General features: G+C 41.4%; 1 protein-coding gene across 5 annotated transcripts; it reads right to left on the reverse strand.

Moving 5' to 3' along the window:
- Nucleotides 1-7,756: 7,756 nt before the first annotated feature.
- CIPC (CLOCK interacting pacemaker) lies at nucleotides 7,757-20,247 on the reverse strand. 5 transcript variants are annotated; one of them, XM_038180028.2, is made up of 6 exons: nucleotides 20,110-20,247; nucleotides 19,044-19,164; nucleotides 18,560-18,640; nucleotides 16,956-17,130; nucleotides 15,866-16,035; nucleotides 7,757-12,098 (listed from the first exon to the last, which is right to left on the reverse strand). In XM_038180028.2, exons 4-6 carry the CDS (start codon nucleotides 17,026-17,028, stop codon nucleotides 11,217-11,219), a joined length of 1,125 nt encoding a protein of 374 aa, XP_038035956.1. In that variant the 5' UTR covers nucleotides 17,029-17,130; nucleotides 18,560-18,640; nucleotides 19,044-19,164; nucleotides 20,110-20,247; the 3' UTR covers nucleotides 7,757-11,216. The 5 variants fall into 5 exon arrangements, with proteins under 5 accessions (XP_038035956.1, XP_038035959.1, XP_038035957.1 ...); XM_072038420.1 differs by lacking the exon at nucleotides 20,110-20,247 and adding an exon at nucleotides 19,954-20,061 and having other exon boundaries at nucleotides 11,075-12,098; XM_038180031.2 differs by lacking the exon at nucleotides 18,560-18,640.
- Nucleotides 20,248-23,081: the final 2,834 nt, after the last annotated feature.

Consider the following 23,081-nt stretch of genomic DNA (forward strand, 5'->3'; position numbering starts at 1 on the left):
GATATTCTTTCCTTCTTTCTACCCTTGCTCCATCTCCTTCTCCCCTAATATAGGGAAATATTTTTCATAAAGCAGGTCACCTGAAAAAGATTTATGTGGAAGAACTGGGAGACCATCACAGTGTCTGGGAAATATTAAAGAGGTGAAAGTAGATAATTCATTATCTGAGCTATTATTATTTGTGAAGCTGCTGGAATGACCTTTTATACTCATTTGATAAAATTTACTCACTGAAAGCTCAGTAGAAATGTAGCCAATACATAATTTAAATTTACAACAACAACAACAACAACTAAATTAAGGTTTATGCTGAAGTCAAAGCATTAAGAGGCTCCACATGTTTTCACTCCCCATAAGAAATCCCTGAGGCACCAGCAGCACTACTCTGGTGGTCAGAAATCTCCAGTGCTACATCAGAAGAGTCTATCCTTTTGCAGTTAACTTTCCAAATGTTAGGTCTTGTAACAGATGTGAATTTTGGAAGAAACTCCATCGCTTGGGTAACATAGTTGCAGAAATAGCAAGTCTGTGTCCCAAAAGTTCCCTCAAGGCATACAAAACTTCCCCTCATTACTACAAATTACAACACCATCTGAGAGAATTATAAATATTTAAGCTGTCTCAAAAGTCAAACCCTTATAAAAATAAATCCTATGCCCTGGTCTTTTTTACCTTGGACTTTGATAAATCCTGCCGCCTCTGCAAGAAAATTGTACAAACTATACAAATAGGCATAAAGAAGCAGGAAAGAACATCAATGGATGAAAAGACAATGAAAATACTCAGTCCTGCCAGCTGCAGAGCAGCTCAGTTCAGGAAAAAAGATTTAGGCATATGTTTAGCTTCTAACATAGACATAGTCCTGTAACTACAGCTGAACTGCTCACATCCTTCATTTCAGTCCCTTGCTTCTAAGTTCTGTCGGTTAGGCTGCAGTACTCAATGTCTTCCAGGACTGAGTTTCAACATATTTTTCTGATTTCCAATATTGTAACTTTTTAGATAAGAAAATGTAACATCTGATAAGCCTCCAGGCTTTTGACCCCAGTTTCACATGTTGCATTGCTACAGTTTATTGAACAGGTTTACATGCTGTGGAGGAAAATGACATGCGTGGGCACAAATTAATACACGTGTGGGCAAGAGATGTCTGCTTAAACCACAGAAGTTTTTTTTTTTTTTTTTTTTTTTTTTTTTTTTTTTTTCCTTCTGTTTCTGCAACATAGCAAGCTAGCTCTCACCATTCCCCTAGCCTTGTCAACCTGGAGATATTAACAACAATTTTCCTGGGTAGACACAGAATCAGAGATTTCAGTGCCCTGTATTCCTTCCATTCAGTTTCCCAAACCAAAAAGAACAAGTCTCTATATTCACTTGTTGCAGTTGCACTAGGGGGAATTAACCCCAAAACCATATAGTTTAAATAAAATTAAAATGAAACAAAATGTAAGTTAGTATAACCATATAGATGTTGATCCTTTGGAAAATCCAGCACCAAAACCATGGCAGTCCACAGCCGTGACTTGTAATAAATACAAATACTGAAGTTCTTATATGAGAAGTTTAAAGTGATTTATAATAAGGGATGACCATTGATTTTCCTCGTTTTATGGCTGAGAATATTCAAGTGCCTCGTCTGAAGTAAAACAAGGAACAACCTCAGACCACCTCAGTTTAAAAAATAAAAATGGTTGGAATTATTTCGTGCAGCAGTAGATGTGGTAATGCCAGGTGCTTTTGAGCTGGGTGTGATTTGCAGGATTAAGCCACAAACCTAAGCCTACAGCATACTTCGAGCTAGAGAGAAGAGGAGGGGAGAACAGCAAGCACTCAGTGATAGCAGCGAGTTCATCTCCACCATCAAAATACATTTCAGCTTATATATCTAGATCAAATGGGAAAAGTAATCTTTGTGGTTAAAAATACAGAGCTCAGACTGTTAATAAGAAATGTGAAAAACAGTTTTAGGACAGTGTGTGTGGACGTTTACCTTAAAATCTCTTTTCAGACACCCTCATAATGTTGCTGTTTAGTATTCTTTTCCTTTCTGGTTTTGTTCTTCATCTTCACTAACAGCTGCCACCTACTTATGGTATAAATTTTGTGGAATTTACTTCATCTTTTTCCACTTTCCTCCCCTCAAACTGCTGAGATTTTAGGCGTCAGCCATATGGCGACCAGTTCCTCACTCAAAGTCCTCTTATTTTATCTTCTACCTGATGCGATTTCTTCGACTATGGAAAAGGAATGGAAAATTACAGTGCATTGAGAGCAGCGTTTGATTCAAAACAAACATTTTGTCATGCTAAGAAAATACTGCACATCAATACCGATCACCAAAATGAGATTGAGCGCTGATATCACACATCATAAACATCTACACCAAGATCTCCTTTGTGATAGAGACCAGGGCAAATTAAAAAAAAAAAAAAAAAAGAAAAAGGAAAAGGGAAAAGTCCCAAAGCATATGTTAGATATGTCGGTGCTAATGGTACTGCCTGTTGGCCATTAAGTGCAAACATAATTGCCAATATCAATTTCACGTTGTTATGAGTGCTTGGGTTAAAGCAGCTCTGACTTGCAGCCTGGGTGCCATGGAAATGCACAAGAAGAGTTCAAAATGAATTGAGTGCAGCTATATTTGGTTTCATTCCAAACAGAAACAATTCCAGGCAAATACAGACCTATTTTCAGTCATATTTATATTTTAAAAGCAGTCATCTATTTACTGAAAACGGATGTGCTAAGGACTGGTCTTGCATCAGAACAGGGTACAATAAGGGAATTATGGAAGCACACCCAAAATTAAATTAAGCTTTGGGGAACACCAGGGTGTTTTCCTCCCTTCCCTGTACTAATAATGGCATGCAGACAGTGGCCTGCTACTGTCATTATTTTTGAGGAGGTAATAGAGATACTTTGCAGGATTACTGAGTGCTTGAACCAACTGCCACTACAGCTAAATAATCTTGCAGGTGCTCCTCTGAGGCATTCATCCATGCATAAACAGATGTTATAATGACACAGAAAAGGAAAAGTTGTACTGGGGAGCAACCTCACCCCCAGGAATGCAGGGTCTTTATTGGCGTTCATCTGCTTCACTCACCCACCCGAGCACATTGATAAACCGACTGCTTTTACAGGGGCTGGCTGCAGTCTCTCTGGTTGGTATTTGTTAAGGTGCTGGAGAAGCAGTGGGATTTGAAATACAGAAAACCCTAGAAGCTGCAGTGATGTTTCCCATAAGTTTGCTGGCTCCAGGATCAGGCAGAGGCAGTGCATCATTCTGCTTTGCCTAACATCACTGCCTTAAGTTTGGCAGTAGAAAAACATGAGCAGGGTAACATTTATAACGTGCAAGCAATCGTTATCTTTGAATCTCAGCCTTTCAAAGAAATCAACCACTTGGCTTTGGCTGTGAGGAGTACCTCCTGAATGCTCAGCTTCATTCTGAACTGCTAGAAACTCACCAGGGCCACCGGTGCATCTGTGCACCAACACAGCACTCCAAACAGCATCGCCTCTTTAACTACGACAGTCTCTACAGTTGCACTGCCACTGCAGACCTCGAACACAACAGCCACAGACCCTCACCTGCAGGTCACTGCTCTGCTCCTCTTCCAGTTTGGACTGGCTGCAGCTCCTATTACACATTTGGAGGCTTTTCAGTATTCAGATGACTGTCATCAAGCTCAGGCTTGCCTTACTTGTGCAATTAGTGCTGAAAGACATTTGGGAGTTCTTTTTGGCCCTCTCTCATGTAACTTAGGTCAGCCACCCACCTTCAGAGCGTTCTCAGACAGCATTGCTGTGCAGATATGCTGCATGGTCAGCCGTAGGCTGTTACATAGTGAGATGGGGAGCCAAGTTCAGTGTGGTGAAGACTCCTTTCCTGAGTTCCAAGTGTGTTTGGGCATGCTGCATAGGACTGTCATTTGCATGGGAGACAACTCTCAGCAAAAATACAAGTTTCAAAAGATCAAGCACTTCTAAGGACTGGGATGCTAGCGGGCACCTTGGATAAGACTGAGACTTTTAAAACTTTGCAGTATTTAATGTGGTGATATATATATGTCCAGCAGATAGTGCTGACAGCATACTGGTATCAGACTGCTGCCTTCTTACCTGGAACATCATGGCTCCAGTCATGACCATCTTCTCCATGGCAAGAAACCTTCTAATCCTTGTAGGCTGTTCTGGTGCGTCATGACCACGACACCCTCCCTTTCAAATGAGATGCTGCTGTCGTGACAACATTGCAGAAAAAATGGTATTTGTATTCACCGAGCTACGAATTTTCTCAAGAAGAGCTGTTTTATTTTCACTTAATCAGGAGCTGCCTGTTACGGTCCTCCTGTACCTCAGATGATTGGACAAGTTTGGCTGTCTCTACAAGATTTTGCTTCTTCAGCATGAGGTGATGGAGCTACACGTTAAAGCTTGGAACCCGTTTCCTATACAGGCAACCCAGGAGAAGAGGATGAAGGCTAAGGGAAATAACATCTGCCCCCACCCACACTGCCCAGAGCATTTCCACACTGCTTGAAATTCACCAAAAAGTGAGTGCTGTGACTAATGCTGCAAAACACCAAGCTTCCAGACAAAATACATCTTCATTTCCAATAAAAACATGGGAGTTTTCCATTGAAAGCACATTAATTTTTCAAGCGGTCCTATCTATTAAAAAACAATAAGCATTGGTTTTCTGTCTGTTACTGGATTTCTTAGCCCTCATAAATTTAAGTGGTCTAAATATCCCCTACTACTGCTATGGGAAAAAAGTGAAATTGCCTAAGTGGGCATGGTAAGAGGCATTCCAGTTCCATTAAACTAACTCAATTAATTTAATCACCAGAAGAACAAGAAGAAAACGATGAAGAAGTTGATGAAACTCCCCTTTTGGCCCTGAAAAGCCCCACACTTCCTCTATTTCTTAAAATGTATGAGATGCAGAAGAAATCTTTATGCTGGCGCTGCTCCATTGCAAGATGGAAATTATATTGCTGCAGTGCAGAATGGCAGAAGCTTTTCAGAAGAATTTCTGTTGAGCGCTTAGAAAAAAGCCAGATGTATTCCTCCCATATCATAACAGCTTGATTTCCATTTTCAAAAAGTAATTCAGGACATTTTAAAAAATGTTTAATAGCCGTTGTTTAAGTCAGCAAGTCTGAATAAGTTGTGATTGAAAATTTAACAGGAGATATGCAAGAAGATCTCCGGACCATCAGTACTACTTCAGTGAATTTCAGACCACTAGGCAAAATTTCAGTGGTCTAAGGAGAGGGAAAAAACTAACAAAGCATCAGCTTTTCAGAGGGTAAGTAGACTGATCTGAATGAACATCAGCTGGGTAATGGGGAGAAAACAATGGAATAACCTCTAGTTTTGTATTAATCGAGTATATAAACAGAAAGTAAAAGTAATTGAAATTCATGACTCAAAAGAAACAGAGTTGGTCAAAAAATCGCTGTCTTGTTTTGATGAACTGGAATTAAAAATTGATTGAGGCCAAAACAAGAATATACTCATACTTCTGGTGGATATTTAACAGTTTCTCACATGACACACTGAAACCAGAATTACATGAAATTAGCTGGATGTTGTGAAATGTATTACAAGTGTAATTTCCTATTTGTATAGAGAGATCTGTCAAACATCTGTTAAAATGAAAACAATATGAAATTTGTTCTTGACTGACGGTATTTAATATTGTCTTCAGTAATTCAACTATAAATTAGAGGTAACAATGAAGGTGGAAGTGTTCGGAAGTAGAGGTAAATAATGTGTGAGACTGTTTGTTCTGCTTTCTGGCTGCTTGGAGTATGAAAGGAGCACGGAAACATAAGTGAGGGACAGGAATTCACTAACCTTGGGAGCAACAGGTCCAGAGATGATTTAGACTTCGAGCCTGATGCCATGGATGCTATAAAGATGAGACAGTAGCAGTACGGAAGGTTGACATGGTAGAACGCATCTTACAATCCTGTTTTGCTTTCAGTGCTTCATTTAAAAATGTATTTAAATAAATTTAAGGGATCCGAAGAAGATGGACACAGGTGAACAATAGACTGAAAAGATTTGAGAGCGTAATCAGTTACTTTAACAAAGAAAGCTGAGAAAAAGCTAAGGAATGACTTGTTCAGTTCATAAATGCCTACAGAGAACACAGCAATGTCACAGCATGTACTTCAGCTTAGCAGACAAAAGGTAGAAGATCTGACAGCTGGATACCGAAAGACAACACATTCAAATTCAATATAAAAGGCACATTTTTAACAGTAAGTAATTACCTTCTGAACAATTTGGGTGGATCTTCATTGCTAGGCACTTTCAAATCAAGGCTGGATGCTTCTTCTAAAAACACACGTTAGCTCAAATGAGAATTTGAAGAAGTCTTGGAAACTGTGCTCCAACAGAAAGGAGGCCAGAACTCCTGGTGTTTCCTACTGCCTTCTGATTCAGATTACAGGAATTTATACTCAACATTAACATCATCTCATGGACTTACCCCAAAACACACAGATTTAGAGAGAAGTCTCACGCACTTTCAACACTCTGGACCATATAATACAGTGGGGGGCTGTATGACTACATTATACCCAAAAAGCAGCAAGATACAGCTAGAGCGTAAAACCGTGCAGGCAGGGGCCCCTATTTCTGTCCCAGGAATCATGAGTAAGCAAGCAGTAACAGCAAGCTACAATCAGCCTAGTGGGTGCCAGAAATTTTGCATGCCAGGAGATTCCTCAGCCCAAGCCCATGGAGACCTCTGCTCCTTTTAGGCTGTTTGTGTTACAAGAAAAAGATAGATTCAGTGCACCAAAAAGAAGCAACTGACTTTTTTGGTCTCTGTGAAATAAAGGTCTGACACCCTGCAGATAAGACTTTGCAGTTTAAAGAAAAACCTATCTAGAGGAGACGTAAACACAATTCTGGTGAAACATTTTCTGCTTGAATTGCACCCATACCCGTCAGGAGTACCAGGGTTGCAAATACTGAGTTTGCATTCTCGGGGAATAAAAGCACTTCGATTGATGTCACTCCTCCTTGGATGCAAAGCAACAAGGTTCAAGGTATGGCTCTGTCTGGTTCAAGTAAGAACTTGAACCAGAATCTCTTTACCTCACAACAGCACCTCAAGCCACAAGGCTGCTGGGTGTTGCAGGAACAACTGCTCAGTTCTCGCTGGAAGTTTGATCTCTGAACAAAGGAAAAAATGTAAGGACGGCCACATTTTGAAAAATGTGTTTTATTGAAAAGTTGGCATACAGATTCAGATGAAGAACATTTCTTCTTCAAGAGAGAGTAAAATTTCACTCAAGTAATTCTTTCAGCAGCCAAGATACCCACACCCACACTTCACAATTCAGAATTTCTGCATATCTGGCTGACAGGATGGCGATAGTGTAGGAGTTCACCCCGCACAGACGGTGAGCATTATGTACAGTCATCACATGGAGATAACAGTTAAGAGATTCAAAAATTCTTCCAGGTTTTTCATGACAGATCTATGGCAATGGTCACCCACTGCAATGTATTTTTAGTGTTCTGTACAGCCCACTTTTACCCATGCTCCTCCCAGAAACCCTTTAATTCATACATACTGGTAAAGCTCACGTGATGCCCTTCGGAGAGGAACCATAGTATCACTTCTGTGATCTGCACTTTCCCACATGGGAAACGTGCTCCTGTGGAACTATGTAAAGCATGCTTTGGAATTAAGGACTTTGCAGTTCAACAGCATTAGGCTAACCCATAGACTTGTCAAGTATATACTTTATTTGATTCATATTTCACAGTCTGTTTCTATAAAGATTTAACAAAAAGGTCATGTTCTGTAACAGAGTTCTTAGGCTACTTTATTCAAAGCTGGCAATGGAGACTTAAAAGTACAGAAAATGTTTACATTCCAACTAGAGCAGTAGAACTTCAAAAATACATAGCAAAAGTAACCAAAAATGCCAACATTTATTAAAACTTAATAGAAAAAACGGCAGTCTGTCTGAGCCATCAAGCTACCATGCATGCATGTCAGCAGCACCCGAAGCCCCAGCAGACCGTCTCGCTGACTTTTCAGACTGGGACAGCTGTCTTCAGGCAAAGTTGTTAATGCAAAGCCTTACTCCTTCAAACACCACAAAGCTGTAAGTTCAGTGCTTACAGGTTTCCAATCAGAGGCTAATGTTTCTGCTCATCTCTACTGGACCAATTCCAGACCCTGTCCAGAATCAAGATCTATTCTGGTCCTAATACAGTCAACTAATTTTCTCAAAACGGCTCCAAGCTAACCTATTTTATTAAATTGCAGCCAAGAAAGGAAAGCTCTTACTGTTTAAAGCTTTACCAGGGCTTCCAAGAATAAAGGCAGCTATAAGAAACTGAATAGAAAGGTATTTCAGGATGGATTTATTATTAGGGGCCTTCAACAACCTTTTTTATAACTGAAAATCTTGATGAAACATTTATCTAGGGATATAGTTCCTTCCTATGGAGCCCCAGATTTAAATATAATAGTTCTAGAATAGATTTTTCTAGTTCAGCAAATACCGTAAGTCTGGCCTGGTGGCTAGTAGATTTCTAACCAGCTGCTGGAATTTATTCACAGATTTACTGAGATAGATGCTAATATAAATTACGCCAGCTGAGATGCCCATCATCTATAAACACACACTTCAGCCCACCCTCGGTGCAGTGTGGACTGAGAGTTTTCTCAGCTATGGTCTCCCTAAGTCAAAGGGCATCACCCTGCAAGGGCAGTTTTTCCCTTCCTTTTACTCCATCAGAGCAGTGAAAATAGAATGGAGAAGAGACTCAATACTAAGAAAAATTTCTGTACTGTGAGGATGGTCAAACACTGGAACAGGCTTCCTAGGGAAGCCTGACTCCATCACTGTGTTTTGTAGAACAATCGCTTCCTAAAAATATATACATTCTGAACTTCCTGTTCCCCTCTGTAATTGATAGGTAGAGTCTTATGAAAAATAGAAAAGATATCCTATGCACTTTCCCACACCTCACCTTTATGCTTATTACAGGTATCAGATGAATGGAACTACTCCTTCCTCTCCTTCTAAGAAGCTCAGAAGAAACAGTCTTATCTTCTGGGATTCTTTTGTGCAAATGGCCCAAGGCACCATCACATCTATGCCCCCAGATGTGGGGATATCACACTTAGTTCCAGAAGAGCTGGATGTGTTCTACATTATTACTCAGAATAACGCTACCTTCAGTTTTGCTGGAGTTTGGATATTGCTGTGCTGAGAGTTACGAGACGTACTATTACACACAATCATTGCAGTTATATTTAGACAAAAAAAAAACATGATAGAACACAGCCTATGAGATTTTTCTCTTAATGAATTCCCACGTACTGCACTAGCGCCTTCAGCAGGAGGGCAGGATACCAGAAAAGGCATTGCTATGAGTTTGTTACAGTTCAAGAAGGGCTCTAGGGTGAATCCTGCCACAAAATTTCTCTTTAAACCTATATGTAGTACAAGCTTGACTCACATTTCTCCTCTTCTTGAGGCATGTACAGCATTTCTTTTCATCACTCTAAAAAGGGGGAAACCCCTTAGAGAGGGAAGCCCCTTACACTTTCTCTCATGCATGTATTTTAGGAAGACTACAAAAACATTCTTCAGCCTTCTGCAATCTCGATTCTTGGAGGCATCTTCAGAAAATGAAGAGGTCTAATCAAAATTAGCATGAGATCTGCTCTACTTTCAAGTTCCTCTTCTAAAAATCTGAAGCAGCTGATACAAGTGATCAGAGCATCAAAATACCCAGTGACCTAGACAACAATTTTTTGAAAGCATTTTCAAGTGGAAATGAACACACCATAAACAATCCAGATTTCTTACCCTTCTTAGGAAAAGACATTCTTAGCTCTCTTACGCAGCCTGTCTCTGGAAAAAAAAAAAACCTCCACACTGGAGGGACTGACACAGTTAAGTGTCTAGAGAAGCTGAAATGAAATAAGCATCCATAGAACAGCTTTTGCAACATGACTACTGTGGATGTCTACTAATAAGGTCTAACATCTTATGCACAGTGTAACTGTATTTCAAGGCAAGCAGGCTAGGAATGATAAATTGATGTGGAAGCAAGTAGTTTTGGTGTTTGTTTTATTTCTTTAAGTTCAAACTCAAGTAGGTCAAGTTTTTAGGAAGATTATCCAAGCTGACACTTCTTTTATAATGGATATATTCATCTGACTTCTCTCACTAACAAAAGGGAGGGGAGATGGGAGGACTTATTACACCACAGGCCATCATGCTCTTTTTCCTTTCACCTCTTTTTTTCCTACTTGGCAATCTAATTTCACAGCAAAAGAAGAGTTCAGTCTTGTAAGTTAGATATACAGATAAAATGGTAAGCAACCAGTCTCCCTATGTTAACCCTGGTGAATGAATATCTTCCTTATACCATATTCAAAACAGCCTCTGCAGCCTGCCAAGAAAACCCAAAGCCACTTGCCTTGTGCACTTCTTAGCTATTAATGGGTAGTGCAAATAAACACGGCTTTAGAACAAACACTTCCAGTACAAGCCTTGCAATTTTTACTCATCTTCACAGACCAAAATTGAAAATACACTCATCCAAACAAGTCATTCCACTAACGTGCTAAGATACTCTTCACTTTGGTCAAAGATTGCAATGAACACAGAATGCTGCTGCAGCACAAGGAAATCTCCACTAGTTCAAATGTGTTACAACCCCAAAAGCAAGACTCTGCTACGAGAAAAAAAAAAGACAGTGACGGTCTAAACTTACGACCCCACAAACCTAAGCTTCCTCTCCTCACGCCAGCTCCCTTCATCTACTTGCAACTGCTGATGGCCCAATACTGGGGCCTGTTCTGCTGTTCCATTCTCAGAACTACCTGAAGATGGAAATAGGAACAGGAATGCTAGCAGAATACTGCAACTGACTGCCTCCTCACAGCAAGAATGAGAACATGCCAGCAGAGCACATCCAAACTTCTCAAGTCCAAGTAACTACAGAGTTAGCATGGAGTTCAACGGCACGTTGAAACAGTAAGTACCCATCCTGTCAAGATCCCACGGTGCTGTTCCAGTCCCACAACCGGCACTGAAGACAAGTTGTTAATGGCATGCCACTTTGCAAGTCTTGGACTCGGAGAAGGCTCAAGCAGAAGCCTGAGACTGGAAATAGGAGGCACAAAAATAACTTAACAGCTATGTACCTTTTTACTACATGTTTGGATAAGCGGAGTCTTCAAGGTTGCTATTAGTTTTCTCTGATCCTGTTAGAGATGCTTCTAGCTCTGCCCATGACTGCGGAGCGTTGTTCTTTATTGCCTCTATGAACAGTTGTGTTTGGTGCTTCAGCCTGTCCAGCTCAGCCTGAGTCACCTGGTTCTGATGAATGAGCTCCTTGGTTTTTAAAGTTATCTCCAGCAATCCTGACCTGCGTAGCACGACGAGCGTGTTCTGAAAACGTCTGCACTTGCTTTGCTGTTGCAACAGCAGCTCAGGGGTAGTGCAAGTCTCTTCAGGTATCAATGGGGGGCTCCACACTGCAGACTGCATTGGAGTCTGTGCTGCACTCTCATTCTCGTGAGGGGTGCACTTTGCTGCCTGCAGAGTTCCAAAAGGCAAGAGGGGAGCCAGACCTGGGAGTTTCTGAGCATCAGCAGAAACACGATGGAAACCAGAAAGAGCTGACACTTTCCCACTTGTCACTAAAGTTGAAGGATTTTGCTGATTAGAAGAATCCTGAGGGGTCTTAAAGCTAACTGGTAGGTGGGCAAAAGGACTAGTAGGCAAACCTGTGCTCCTTGATACAGGAGAAGTCTCCATCTTGGGTGCTTCTGTGCAGAGTCGTTTATGGCAACTGGTTTCCTGACGATCCTCTAGATCAAAGGAGTGATCTCTTTTGCAAGGCTGTGGTGCTATTTTGGGATAAGAGTTCAGGATGGGCAGGTAGTTAGTGGAGTCATTTCTCTTTTTCCCAGCAGGGTGAGGGTTAATGGGAGGTGGGATTGATGGGTGAAGAAACACTAGCTGCGGCTGAGCTGGAATCACTTCAAAGGATGGCTGGACCGTCCAAGACTGGAGCTGGGAAGAACTGCCCTGAGAAGCATAAATGGGGAAAAACAGAATTCTTACAACAATGCTGTAGAAAAGGACCAAAAACCCTTCAGCGAAACAGATGGACTGTGCCATTTCTTCATAATACTTGATATATACTATTCACTCTAACACATTGTGAGCAGCCTTCCATCAAAATCATCCTTCTCTGCCAAAAGAACATAACACTAGAATAGAAGCTGTAATCCATAATCCTTTTATTATGGAATAGCAAATATTTAAAAACAATTCCGTCTGAATTTATACATTCCTATTTAGGGAAGTTATTTAGGAAAGCATTACAGTGCATGTCTTTATTGTAAAATGCCAGTGTAAAATTATTACTGACTTGAGGCTAAAGAAGAAGCATACAGAAAACTTGAAATATAATTAAGCATTGCAGTTACGAAATATTCTAAAATAGTCAAAGACTGCTCAGATATTTGAGGAATAATTTAGACACCCTCTTTGTCGAAACGCAGCAACTACAATCCTGTCATTTCTATTCTTATAGCAAGCTCTTGAAATGGTTATTTAACATAGACGACAGCTGTTCAGTAAGTCTTCCAATCTTAAGTACAATACATGGTTTCAATAAATTTAAAACCATGAAGTTGGGGAAAAAATGCTGAATATCAATCAATTCAAGGAAAACTGTCTGTTGTAAGCCCCAAGCAGTTGAATTCCACACCTCTGATGAAATGGTGCGCGCTGAAGCCTTAAAACCATTATATTTCAGGAAAGATGTTCAAGTTTTATTCCCTCCCACAAGTTATATTCTTCGGTGCAGGGAGGGAGAATACATCAATTTCACAAGACATTACTACCTCTTCCTTCTCAAATCCACTACCAGGGATCCTTATGAGATCTCCTGGCCAGAAAGCATGCCTGCTTTTCTGTAAACATATCAAATGGTCTAGTAAGAGATGTTGTTTCTGGGGAAAAAATAAACAAACAAAAAACACCACTACCACCCACCTCATTTCCCATATATTTAAGTCATCACCATTACACGTACACGAATACAATATACTGTCAAGCTGCTCTTCCAATTCCTAAAGCTTACAACTCGGAATGTTGCTGGCAGGCCTGCCAAGGGCACAGTTTTTAGCTAGCACTAAGACATTCTATTATTTTTGGAACTGACTCATCTGAAATCCATCTCCTTTACATCAGTCTCATAACGTTTAAACTGGCAAATGATAATGTGTTTTGCTGAAGTCCATTCCCCCCAGCAAAGGACTTTTAACTCATCAAAAGCAGGTACCATCCACTGATTTGGACACTAAAACTCAGAGATGAGACTTGATTACCAACTGTGACACAAAATCCTTTTCATTAAGTAGGTAAGATATTTATGTAACAGGGGTACAGAACAACTACCTCTAAAAGTTAACATTATGTCCTTATTTCACAGAAGAAAGAACACGTTCACAAGCAAGGTATCTGGAAATACGAGTGGTGAAGTGTATATAAAAGACCACAAGGAGTGGCGGCTGAGGGAACTGGGGTTGTTTAGTCTGGAGAAGAGAAATCAGGAGAAACTTCTCAGAAAGAGCAGTCAAGCATTGGAATGGGTTGCCAGGGAGGTGGTGGAGTCACCGTCCCTGGGGCTTTTAAGGAAAGGTTGGACCTGGTGCTTAGGGACATAGTTTAGTGGGTGACGTTGTGGTAGGGGGATGGTTGGACCAGATGATCTTGGAGGTCTCTTCTGACCTTAATGACTCTATTATTCCACGATTCTAACACCAGGCAGAAGATGCAGCCTTAGGAAGCAAGGCTTTGAGGTCGGAAGTTGTCATTTACTGTACAGTTGTACAACACCTAGCACACCGGAGACCCAAATTCATTGAGGCAAAGAGAACTGTGGTAACTGTTCATCTTGCTCGTTTTTTTCTTAACTCTGCTATTCCCTTTCTTGTCCTTTCCACTTCTATAAAGTTCTGCTCTTGTTCTCCTACACAAAATCTAACTTGCATTAGAGGAGACATTTATTTTTACTAATTCTGCAGTTGTGGTTTTTTTGTTGTTGTTGTTTCTTTTAAATAAAGGCTAATGTCTTGCAAATATCAGCACCACTCATCTAGAAAGCTTTCCTGCTTATTAAGGGCTTTGACCAGCCTTACAGAAGCCTTGCCACAGCAGCACTGTGTTTCAGGGAATTAAGCCCTGCCTGATTTTTTGTAACGCTGTTAGCTGTTTACACTCTGAAACCAGGACAGCAGGTAAACATCACCACGCAGGATCAGAGCGGATCTAGACAGGAGGATGATTCTGACTGAAACTGGAACAAATAAACTGCAGTAACTGGGGATGCTGAGTTATTTTTTTGGTCCAGTGAGCCCAATTGAGCACTTTGTTCAAAAGACCATCTTAATAAGACAACCAGCATCGCTACCTGAGGTAACTAGGCCTAGTGGAAAGAACCAGAAAGATGCTTCATCATTCTTACCTCGACTTGTTGCTTTTGTTTACTGAAATAAACATTTTCCAATTTAATGTGATTGTCCTTAGCCATACACAATTAGATTTGAACGTTACTATGCATTGCTCAAAAGAACCAGGTCTGTTAATTTTATCTACCTCTTCCTCCCCACTTTTCCCATTTGCTACACTACCAACTTTTATGTTATATGTATTATTTAATTACTTTTCCTATCTGTTTGTGACATGACCAAGATTTTAACATGAAACTACCACTACAATTACAGTTTAATTTTTGAGCCCCAGGCCAGCAGCCTTTGGTGAAGCTTGCCTCTTTTGTACTACGTGAAAACTTCTGTATTTGTTTAGACAGGACTTTGTCCGTGCACCTCGGAACATGACTATAAAGCAAAATTGTTTCTTGTCAAGATAAAGCACAATGCTCAGATCAGAATTAACTCCTCCACAAGCGGATAATCTGCCAAATACTAACAGAAACCCATCTCTGTGCTAGCACTGACACAGCATCCAAGTTGAACAGGTTTTGCTTGTTTTCACAACAGATTCCATAGAAAAAGAATCAGGATCTAAACTTTCCCCCCTTCTCACTGTATTCTCAGAAGTATTCTTCAACCCTTTTTTTATGATTAGAACTTTTCTTCTGCTAAGAAAACATGAGTAGAAGCAAGAAATCTAGTAGTATGGCAATACTTTGAACTTTAAGCTCTTGCACCTTCTGTTACAATGCAGAACTTTTCAATGTCTCACAGAACTGTTGGAGGAAAAACACATGATGTGATACTGGAAGGTATCAACAGAGAATATAATTGTTGCAGTGAGAGCCATCACACATAATTAAGAGAAATAACTGTTGAAGTAAACGTACCATGGCTAACTTTAGGTACAGGTTTAATTTGTTCATCTATGACATTCTGGATTAGGGTTTCACATCACATATAAAGCACCTTTAGGACCTAAGAATTATCAAGCAAAAGCAATCATCCTACTGTACTGTCTAAATTGAAAGACAAAGAAAAATTCCAAAAGGAAAAACACTTTTTTTTTTTGTTCAGTCTTTGGTGCTATTTACATAACATTCATGAAGATCTGTTTTTCGCAGATTCATTTGAGACAGAGAGCAAATGTAGCAGAGCCTTTATATTCCACATTTTTCTCCTCTTAGTGATTTCAGCTGCACCTCAAAAGAACAGGCTGTCACTAACAAAACTTTTCAGGCTACTCGTTGCTTTCCAGGCTGTAATAACCTCCTACAAATTTTTTTTTGAAAGGAAAACAGTTTAAAATAAAAATGTGCAATATTTTCCAATATATTACTTCTTCCTTACCTGCTTAACAAGAACGTTTTTCATTACGACCATGGGAGAAAGCGCAGGAAAGGAGTTGCTTGTGGTCACTGGGCATGGCCAAGGCCCATCCTCTGCGTTCCAACACAACGCGTTCAGCACGTCCTCCGAGTCAGTCTGCTCCATCGCACTCAGGCACTCTGAACTTCCATCTGCCAGAGGTGGAATTCAGCTGTCAGTTGTTTCATATCTAGCGCACTTGCTACCTCCTTTCTGTTCCACTATTCTGCTTCCTTTCAACTGAGCCACAATGAATAATAAAGTTTAATTCTGGAATACCAATAAAATTAGAACTGTTGTGACAGCTATTGAATGGCCTTTATTAAAAGGCTTCATATTTCAGGACAGTTCTCATGCAAGTATTGTCTCCCCCCAAAAACTATTACTTTTTGTTCTTTTGTATTTAGTCTCCAAGGAACTACATGCTATTATGAAGACAACTCCAAAGCTTGGTGCATGAAAGAACTACAAGCTCCAGCACTGCCACAGCTGCAGTCTGTGCTGCAGTCATTTTGTGTCTTGACATCTATCTACAAATCCAGTCATGCAGGTCTCTCTCATTAAAGTTAAAGCATTAAATTAAGCATTTTTAACATTTAAAGCAAATCTTCGCACAATTTTGTGGATTATTAAAACATAACACCATCTACATTTTACTGATGTTATAAAAGGCACTCTTTTATTAGGCACCACTGACAATCTAGTCAAATTGTAAGAGATATTAGATGGAATGATGCAATAGTTCACTGATCACTGGCAAAGAACAAAAATTAATATTTCCATTCCTACTTCTAGACTATGACGTCTAAGATTCTTCCATTCATTTCTTTATTAGGCACATTTTAAATTCCCATGCCACTGAAATTCACAGGATGAATGTAAAGCTCCACTCCCAAACAGGATTGATGGTAAGATGATTTTTCAACCTGTCCCAGATACAAAGACCTTACAGGCAACCAGACACACAATGTCAGAGGCTAGAATCAGATTTGTGTAAAAACACCAACAAACACACGCAGAAAAAAAAAAAAAAAGAAAAGAGAAAAAAAAGTAATGTAGTCTTTTTCTAAACCTGAATATCCAGAGTCCTTGTCAGATTCGGTTGCCGCCATGCTGAAGTGATGGTTCAAGCTCTTCATTGCCATCAGTTTGCCCAATAGTTTCTTGAGGGTCTCAGTACACAGCTATTTTGTCTCCATGCTTCCACAGTGCTGGAGGCACTTTTCAACACCTTGTCCATTGAGGATCTACAAAAACAGTTAAAACAAAATAGAGACTTCCTCTGAATCTAATGAAAATTCCAACAATATAAATCAACAAAGGCGGCTACTATATCCTTAGAGAAATCTGGTTACCTAAGGTTTGAGGCATTTGTTAAGCAATCTGTAGAATTAAGTAGAATCCCCAGCCTTATATTTGCTCTGTTTATCACCCAGTTAGGTTAGCAAAGACCTCCCAGTAAAACCAGTTTATGCCCTGCAAAATACTGTCAACTATGCATGTTTAACAATGCATTACAGAACAGAAAAAATAAGCAACAATTTTTTTGCTTCAACAAACGCATTACTTTGTAGAACTTAATAGAACTTTCGGGACTCAAGTCTTCCCTCTGCCTCAGGAAACAGGATGAAACACCCCACAATCCAATCTTTCAGTCCCCTGCATCAACTGCAAGGGAACAATACCATAGTAGACATGGCTTTTGGGTCCTTTAGCATAGATTAAATGATGCCAAAAAACCTAAGGCATAGGAAGAATTCACTGTGACAGAAATGCAGTATGGATTTTTTTAATTTATTTTTTTTAAACACGATTGCTGTGAGCACCATCAGTTAATTGAAAGAATTTTAGAAGAACTACAGACATGGATGCAGTGGAAAGGGCAGAATGAGCCTGAGCCATTCATCTCCTTCCTTCAGCAGCTGAGCAAATCAAGCATAGAGTACAAGTCAGCCAGTTTTACTGAACTACCTGAAGTAGAGTTGTTTCATACTTAAAATTACTGAGTAAGTACATGGTAGGTTCATCTGGAAAGGACACTGCTGAAGTTATTTCTAACTCTGTTACGATTTCTGTCAGACAAGGCAATAATCCATTACTGTGCACAGCAAGTTAGGAAATAGGAATGCAATTTCTTGAACTGCCAAAAGTGCAATGCGCAATTCTAGACTGCTCTGAAGTTCAGCACCATGGGTAACCAAGATAAAATAGAAGATATCTTGTGTATGGTTGTTATCTGTAATTAAATCAAGACTCTCTGAGTGAAGTGGCATAGCTGTGCATCTCTTTTCACACTGCCAGTAAATTAAGTGGGGACTTCCAGAACAGAAGTACCTCGCATGAGTCAAAGAACCAGATGTAGATAGAAAACTAACACATTAAAGCCAATTCTTCACCCATAAAGGCAAAACAAGCTAAAAGCTGTTCACAAACATTTTTCAAGGATTAAAGTCGTTCAGTCCACACCTATCTTACAAGCAGCTACCCCAGGCACCAAACCCCCAACCAAGTCAGCTGTGCTGGGTGAAGCCCAGAGAACAAACAGTGCTGAACCTCCAAAGCTGTGGTTTTGTTATTACAGCCTGCTTCACTCTCAGAGTGAGGTAAGTCTTGTGATCAGAGAACATGCTGGGGATGAAGAAATCCATACTGCTGAAGGTGCAACACATACTATACCTGCAATCACTCCTGGTGGAGTCTCGGCCTTAGAAATGCCTCCTCACACCCTTTCAAAACAAGAACTCTGGAAGGCTGAAACTAAAAATCAACAAAACCCATAAAAACGTAGTTATGTTATGACCTTCTATACCACATATTCATTGAAGCGTTCAGCTGCTTTCTAAAGGTAGGCAGGCTTTATTAAGTCAAAAAGTTCCTGCTTCTCATAAAAGGAAGCTGAGACTGGCTAACAGAAAAGTGACAGGATGAAATGCAGAAATTGTCTAATAATATTTGTAGAAATTATGTTCCTATGAAGCAACCCTTTCAAGTTGTGTCTCACATTAGAGCTGTGTATTTAAAATCACAAATACAGGAACTCAGGAGACCACACAGTGGTCAGATCAGCAGCCCATTAACTGCAGTATCCACTGATAACTATGTCAAATGACGCTGCAGCAGATGCATTCTGGAACAAACTATGCTGAAACGCAGATTTCACCTTAAATCCTGACAGCTGGTTGTCAGAATTCTGCTCTAAGTTCTTGATCCTGGGCACCTCCAGTGATGAACTCTGTACATTAGATAACTGTGCTGAGATGCTAGGGCGACCACCTACAAAACTACAAGCAAGACAGAAAAATGCTCAACAGAACAGAACAGAACTTCTTCAGTAGCCTTCTGCCTCATCTTTCTGTCTTCAGTCCCACCTGCTGACCTGCTAACAGATAGAGGACAGACATAACTACATAAAAGCAACCCAGATACCACCCCTCCTCTGGGACCCTTAACAGAATCTTCTAATGAAGTCTTGTCAAGGGATTCTGATCAGGTAACCCAATAAGAAAAGCATGTATTTTTATCAGAGAGGAAAAAAACGCTGGCACTGCAAGGTAAATATCAATATCTATGTCTTAATCAGTACGAATTTTAACTGGATTAAAAAATATTAAGCATAAATCCTGCTCCACTGTCTCTTCCACTAACAGAACAGCTCAGCTGAGTGCTCATGGCACAAACAAGTTTAAAGGGAAGATGATGGTTAAGTCCTGGCCCACGCTTCTATCGCTTACCCCCTCCAAAACAAAAGCATTTCTCTTAAGGAAACGATACGTATGGATGTTAATCCCCAAAAATCAGAACTGGACATGGAACGAGGGCTAGGCACGAGCTTAATGTGCACACCCCAGCTGCTGGCCTCACATCACAGGGTCACCGAGCACCCTGAGCAGGCAGGGACCGCGGGGCTCACTGCCCCAACCCCTGTGCCACAGAGGAGTACCCACACATCGAGCCCTGCCCCTGGCGCTCAGGGACCTCCTGCCCGACCCGCCCTGAGCCTGTCCCAGCGCCCGACCCTGGCTGCGGACCCTCTCCCCAACACCCGGCCCTGCCCCGTCCCGGCTCCACACCGCTCCCCCGGCACCCGGCACAGCAAGAGCCGCCGCATTTATTTCTCCTCCCTTCCTGAGAGCCTCCCCCGGGCCCTCCATCGCCGCCAGCCCCTCAGAGCCCCTCAGGGCCCCCCCCGAGCTCCGCGGCCGCCCCCGGGCCGCGCCGCCCCTCACCTGCCCGCGGGCCGCCTCAGCGCCGCCCGCTCCGCGCATGCGCGGCGCCGCCACCACCATGGCGGTCCCACCGCCCCGCCGCGCGCCTGCGCAGCGCCGCTGCCTGCCCCCCGCTAATGGCGGGAGGTGTCATGGCGGCGCCGCCTGAGGGGAGAAGGCGGGAAGGCGCGAAGGGGTGCGGCTGTAGGGGCACAGACGGCCCTCGGGTCTGTCATGGGAAGGGCTAGCCCGATTTGAAAGTCTTGTGGGGAGCTGCCTCACCGTCAGGGAGGTGGCGGGGAACTTTAGCTGGCTCTGTGCTTAGGGGGGCAGGCAGGTGAGCAGGGTGAGGAATTTGGGGTGCTGCTGGAGTTCCCAAGTGCTGTGTAAAAAGTGCAGTTCAGCGCCCTCACAGGAGTCCAGGCTGCTCTAGAACCTGTCATACCTCAGGAGTGGGAGGGTAACAAAAGCCACACACTAACAGCCACGTACAAAGTGAGGGAGGCAGCATCAAAGGTCCAAAGGCTTTAAGCTTGTCATCTCCAAGAGGAAAAACTGCAAATGGAGGAGCTGTCACGAGCAAATGGGGAGTAAAGGATACCCTTATTCTTCTACACAATAGGTAAATACAAGATAGTGAAAGGAGTGTTTGGATCTGCTTTCCATGAACTGCAGAAAAGCAAGGGCAAATAAATAGGTGGAAATGGATCTTTTGGATCAATGAATACAGCAAGAATAGCTATTCTTGTTCTAAGAACTCCATAAACACTGCCAGCACCCAGAAGTCTGTCAGAATGTTTTGCGTTTGGAGATGAAAAGCAACTTCATGAGAGAAAATGTAAAAGGGGTGTGTAGAAGGGCTGAGCAGCAACAATGATGTCCCTGAATAGAATCAGAGAATCAGAATACCCCAAGTTGGAAGGGACCCACAAGGATCATCGAGTCCGACTCCTGGCACCATACAGGTATACCCAAAAATTCAGACCATATGACTAAGTCCACAGCCCAAATGCTACTTAAACTCTGACAGGCTTGGTGCCGTGACTGTGTCCCTGGAGAGCTTGTTCCAGTGTGCAACAACCCCCAGTGAAGAACCTTCTCTTGATATCCAGCCTGAACCTCCCCTGTCACAGCTTTACACCATTCCTATGGGCCCCATTGCTGGTCACTAAAGAGAATAGATCAGTGCCTGCCCCTCCGCTCCCCCTCGTGAAGAAGCTGTAGACCACGATGAGGTCTCTCCTTAGCCTCCTCTTCTCCAGGCTGAACAGGCCCAGTGCCCTCAGCCACTCCAGCTACCATCTTAGTAGCCCTTCTCTGGACACTGTCCAGCAGTTTCATGTCCTTTTTGTACTGTGGTACCCAGAACTTCACACAGTGCTCGAGGTGAGGCCGCACCAGAGCAGAGCAGGACAATCACCTCCCTCGACTGACTAGCAATGCTGTGCTTGATGCACCCCAGGCTACAGTTGGCCCTCCTGGCTGCCAGTCCACACTGGTGGAATAAGCAGGTGAAAGTGGATCTTCTGCATCAATGAATACAGCAAGAATGGCTGTTCATGTTCTAAGAACTCCATAAACACTGCCAGCACCCAAAAGTCTGTCAGAATGTTTTGCATTTGGAGATGAAATGCAGTTTCATGAGAGAAAACAGAAAAGGGATGTGTAGAAGGGCTGAACAACAACAATGATTTCCCTGAAAAGCAATATATGAAAGAAATACTTTGTTACAATGGTCTTGTTTAAAAAAAAAAAAAAAAAAAAAAAGGAAACGTGCTTCTTTCAAAGATCAACATGATCTAATAATCACTGATTGGAAAAGAAAAGGACCTTTAATCTCAGCACAGCCTCGCAAATAACATGTCACATACAAATCAAATAAAAATGGCTGGGACGACATGAAATGACATTGCCATTTTGAAAAAGTGACAGAATGGGTTCTAGTCCTACTAATTCAAAGTGCTGTGAGAGAATGGTAATTACACATACTTCTAGAATGCATTTTTAAGTATTTAAACACCAGAGCTGTCTCTGAGTCTCTGAGTACATCTGAACAGGACTGTGAGATGTATGATATCTAGGCTGCAGATTTGGATCCCTTACAGTTTCAGATGTTTGGGTTCTGAGGAAAAGCATGTTAAGAATGCTGTTGCATCATGGTGTTTGCTCAGGCATGGTCCTGATTGCCGTATCCCCAGAAACAACCCTCACTGATGTCCACAGAGACCAGATTTCTCAGAATATGGAGTGCCCGTGGGTGCTCACTGAAAACAGCTCATCGGAGAGCAACCTGTATTTGGGAAAGACACTTCACTTCAGGTGAATTCACCTGTCACTTCAGGTGACTGAGAACAGACCTGGACTGTGTGAAATCAGGCCTTCATCCAAGAGACAACAGGTAGGAGAACTGAACTACAGTCTTCTTCGTAGATAATTTTTCTCAAGATAGTCAAGGTAAACTACTGTTTTAAATAAATCTTATCATCTGAATTCTCCCTGAATTCAGTTGAGTCAAACCTTAGGTTTATATTGAGTGCTATCGCCTGAATTCTTCCTGCTCTAAAACATGACCTTTTTGTGGTTTTAATAATATATGTCATTTTGCCTTTCATTTCATTCTTCATTGGTACAAAGTCCCATTTACTGTGTGCTTTCAGAGCTCACTCTCAGTGACAACAGGATGTTTTCCTTTTTTCATATGCTGCACTGTGGTTTGTTTGTTTATCCTAAAGGTGAGCATTTTGGCAAATGAATGTTAACTTTTCATTCACTTCCTTGTTTATTTTGGTAATGCAACAGGAAAAGAGTGAAAAGAACGTGGGTAAAGTATGAGCGCATGTTTACTCAGTTTAGGTGTTTCAACATTTTAGTTTTTTAAAAGAGGTGTTAAATCTCTTCTTCCAGGAAAAGATGTAGAAATAATCTTTGATGACTTAAGAGGGACAAAAGTGAGTATTTATCCAATGAAGCAGTTAAATAATAGGTCTTAAGTG

The sequence above is a fragment of the Anas platyrhynchos genome, chromosome 5 (genome assembly GCF_047663525.1).
Source record: "Anas platyrhynchos isolate ZD024472 breed Pekin duck chromosome 5, IASCAAS_PekinDuck_T2T, whole genome shotgun sequence".
Classification (NCBI taxonomy): Eukaryota; Metazoa; Chordata; class Aves; order Anseriformes; family Anatidae; genus Anas; species Anas platyrhynchos.

What these genes read in the sequence shown, in the direction of transcription:
- CIPC (XM_038180031.2), bottom strand. Translation starts at nt 17,028, where the DNA reads ATGGCAATGAAGAGCTTGAACCATCACTTCAGCATGGCGGCAACCGAA. An exon ending in CAAGGACTCTGGATATTCAG is followed by an intron (nt 16,036 to 16,955) that starts GTTTAGAAAAAG and finishes CACCTCTGGCAG; the next exon opens with ATGGAAGTTCAGAGTGCCTG. An exon ending in AAAACGTTCTTGTTAAGCAG is followed by an intron (nt 12,099 to 15,865) that starts GTAAGGAAGAAG and finishes TATGCTTCTCAG; the next exon opens with GGCAGTTCTTCCCAGCTCCA.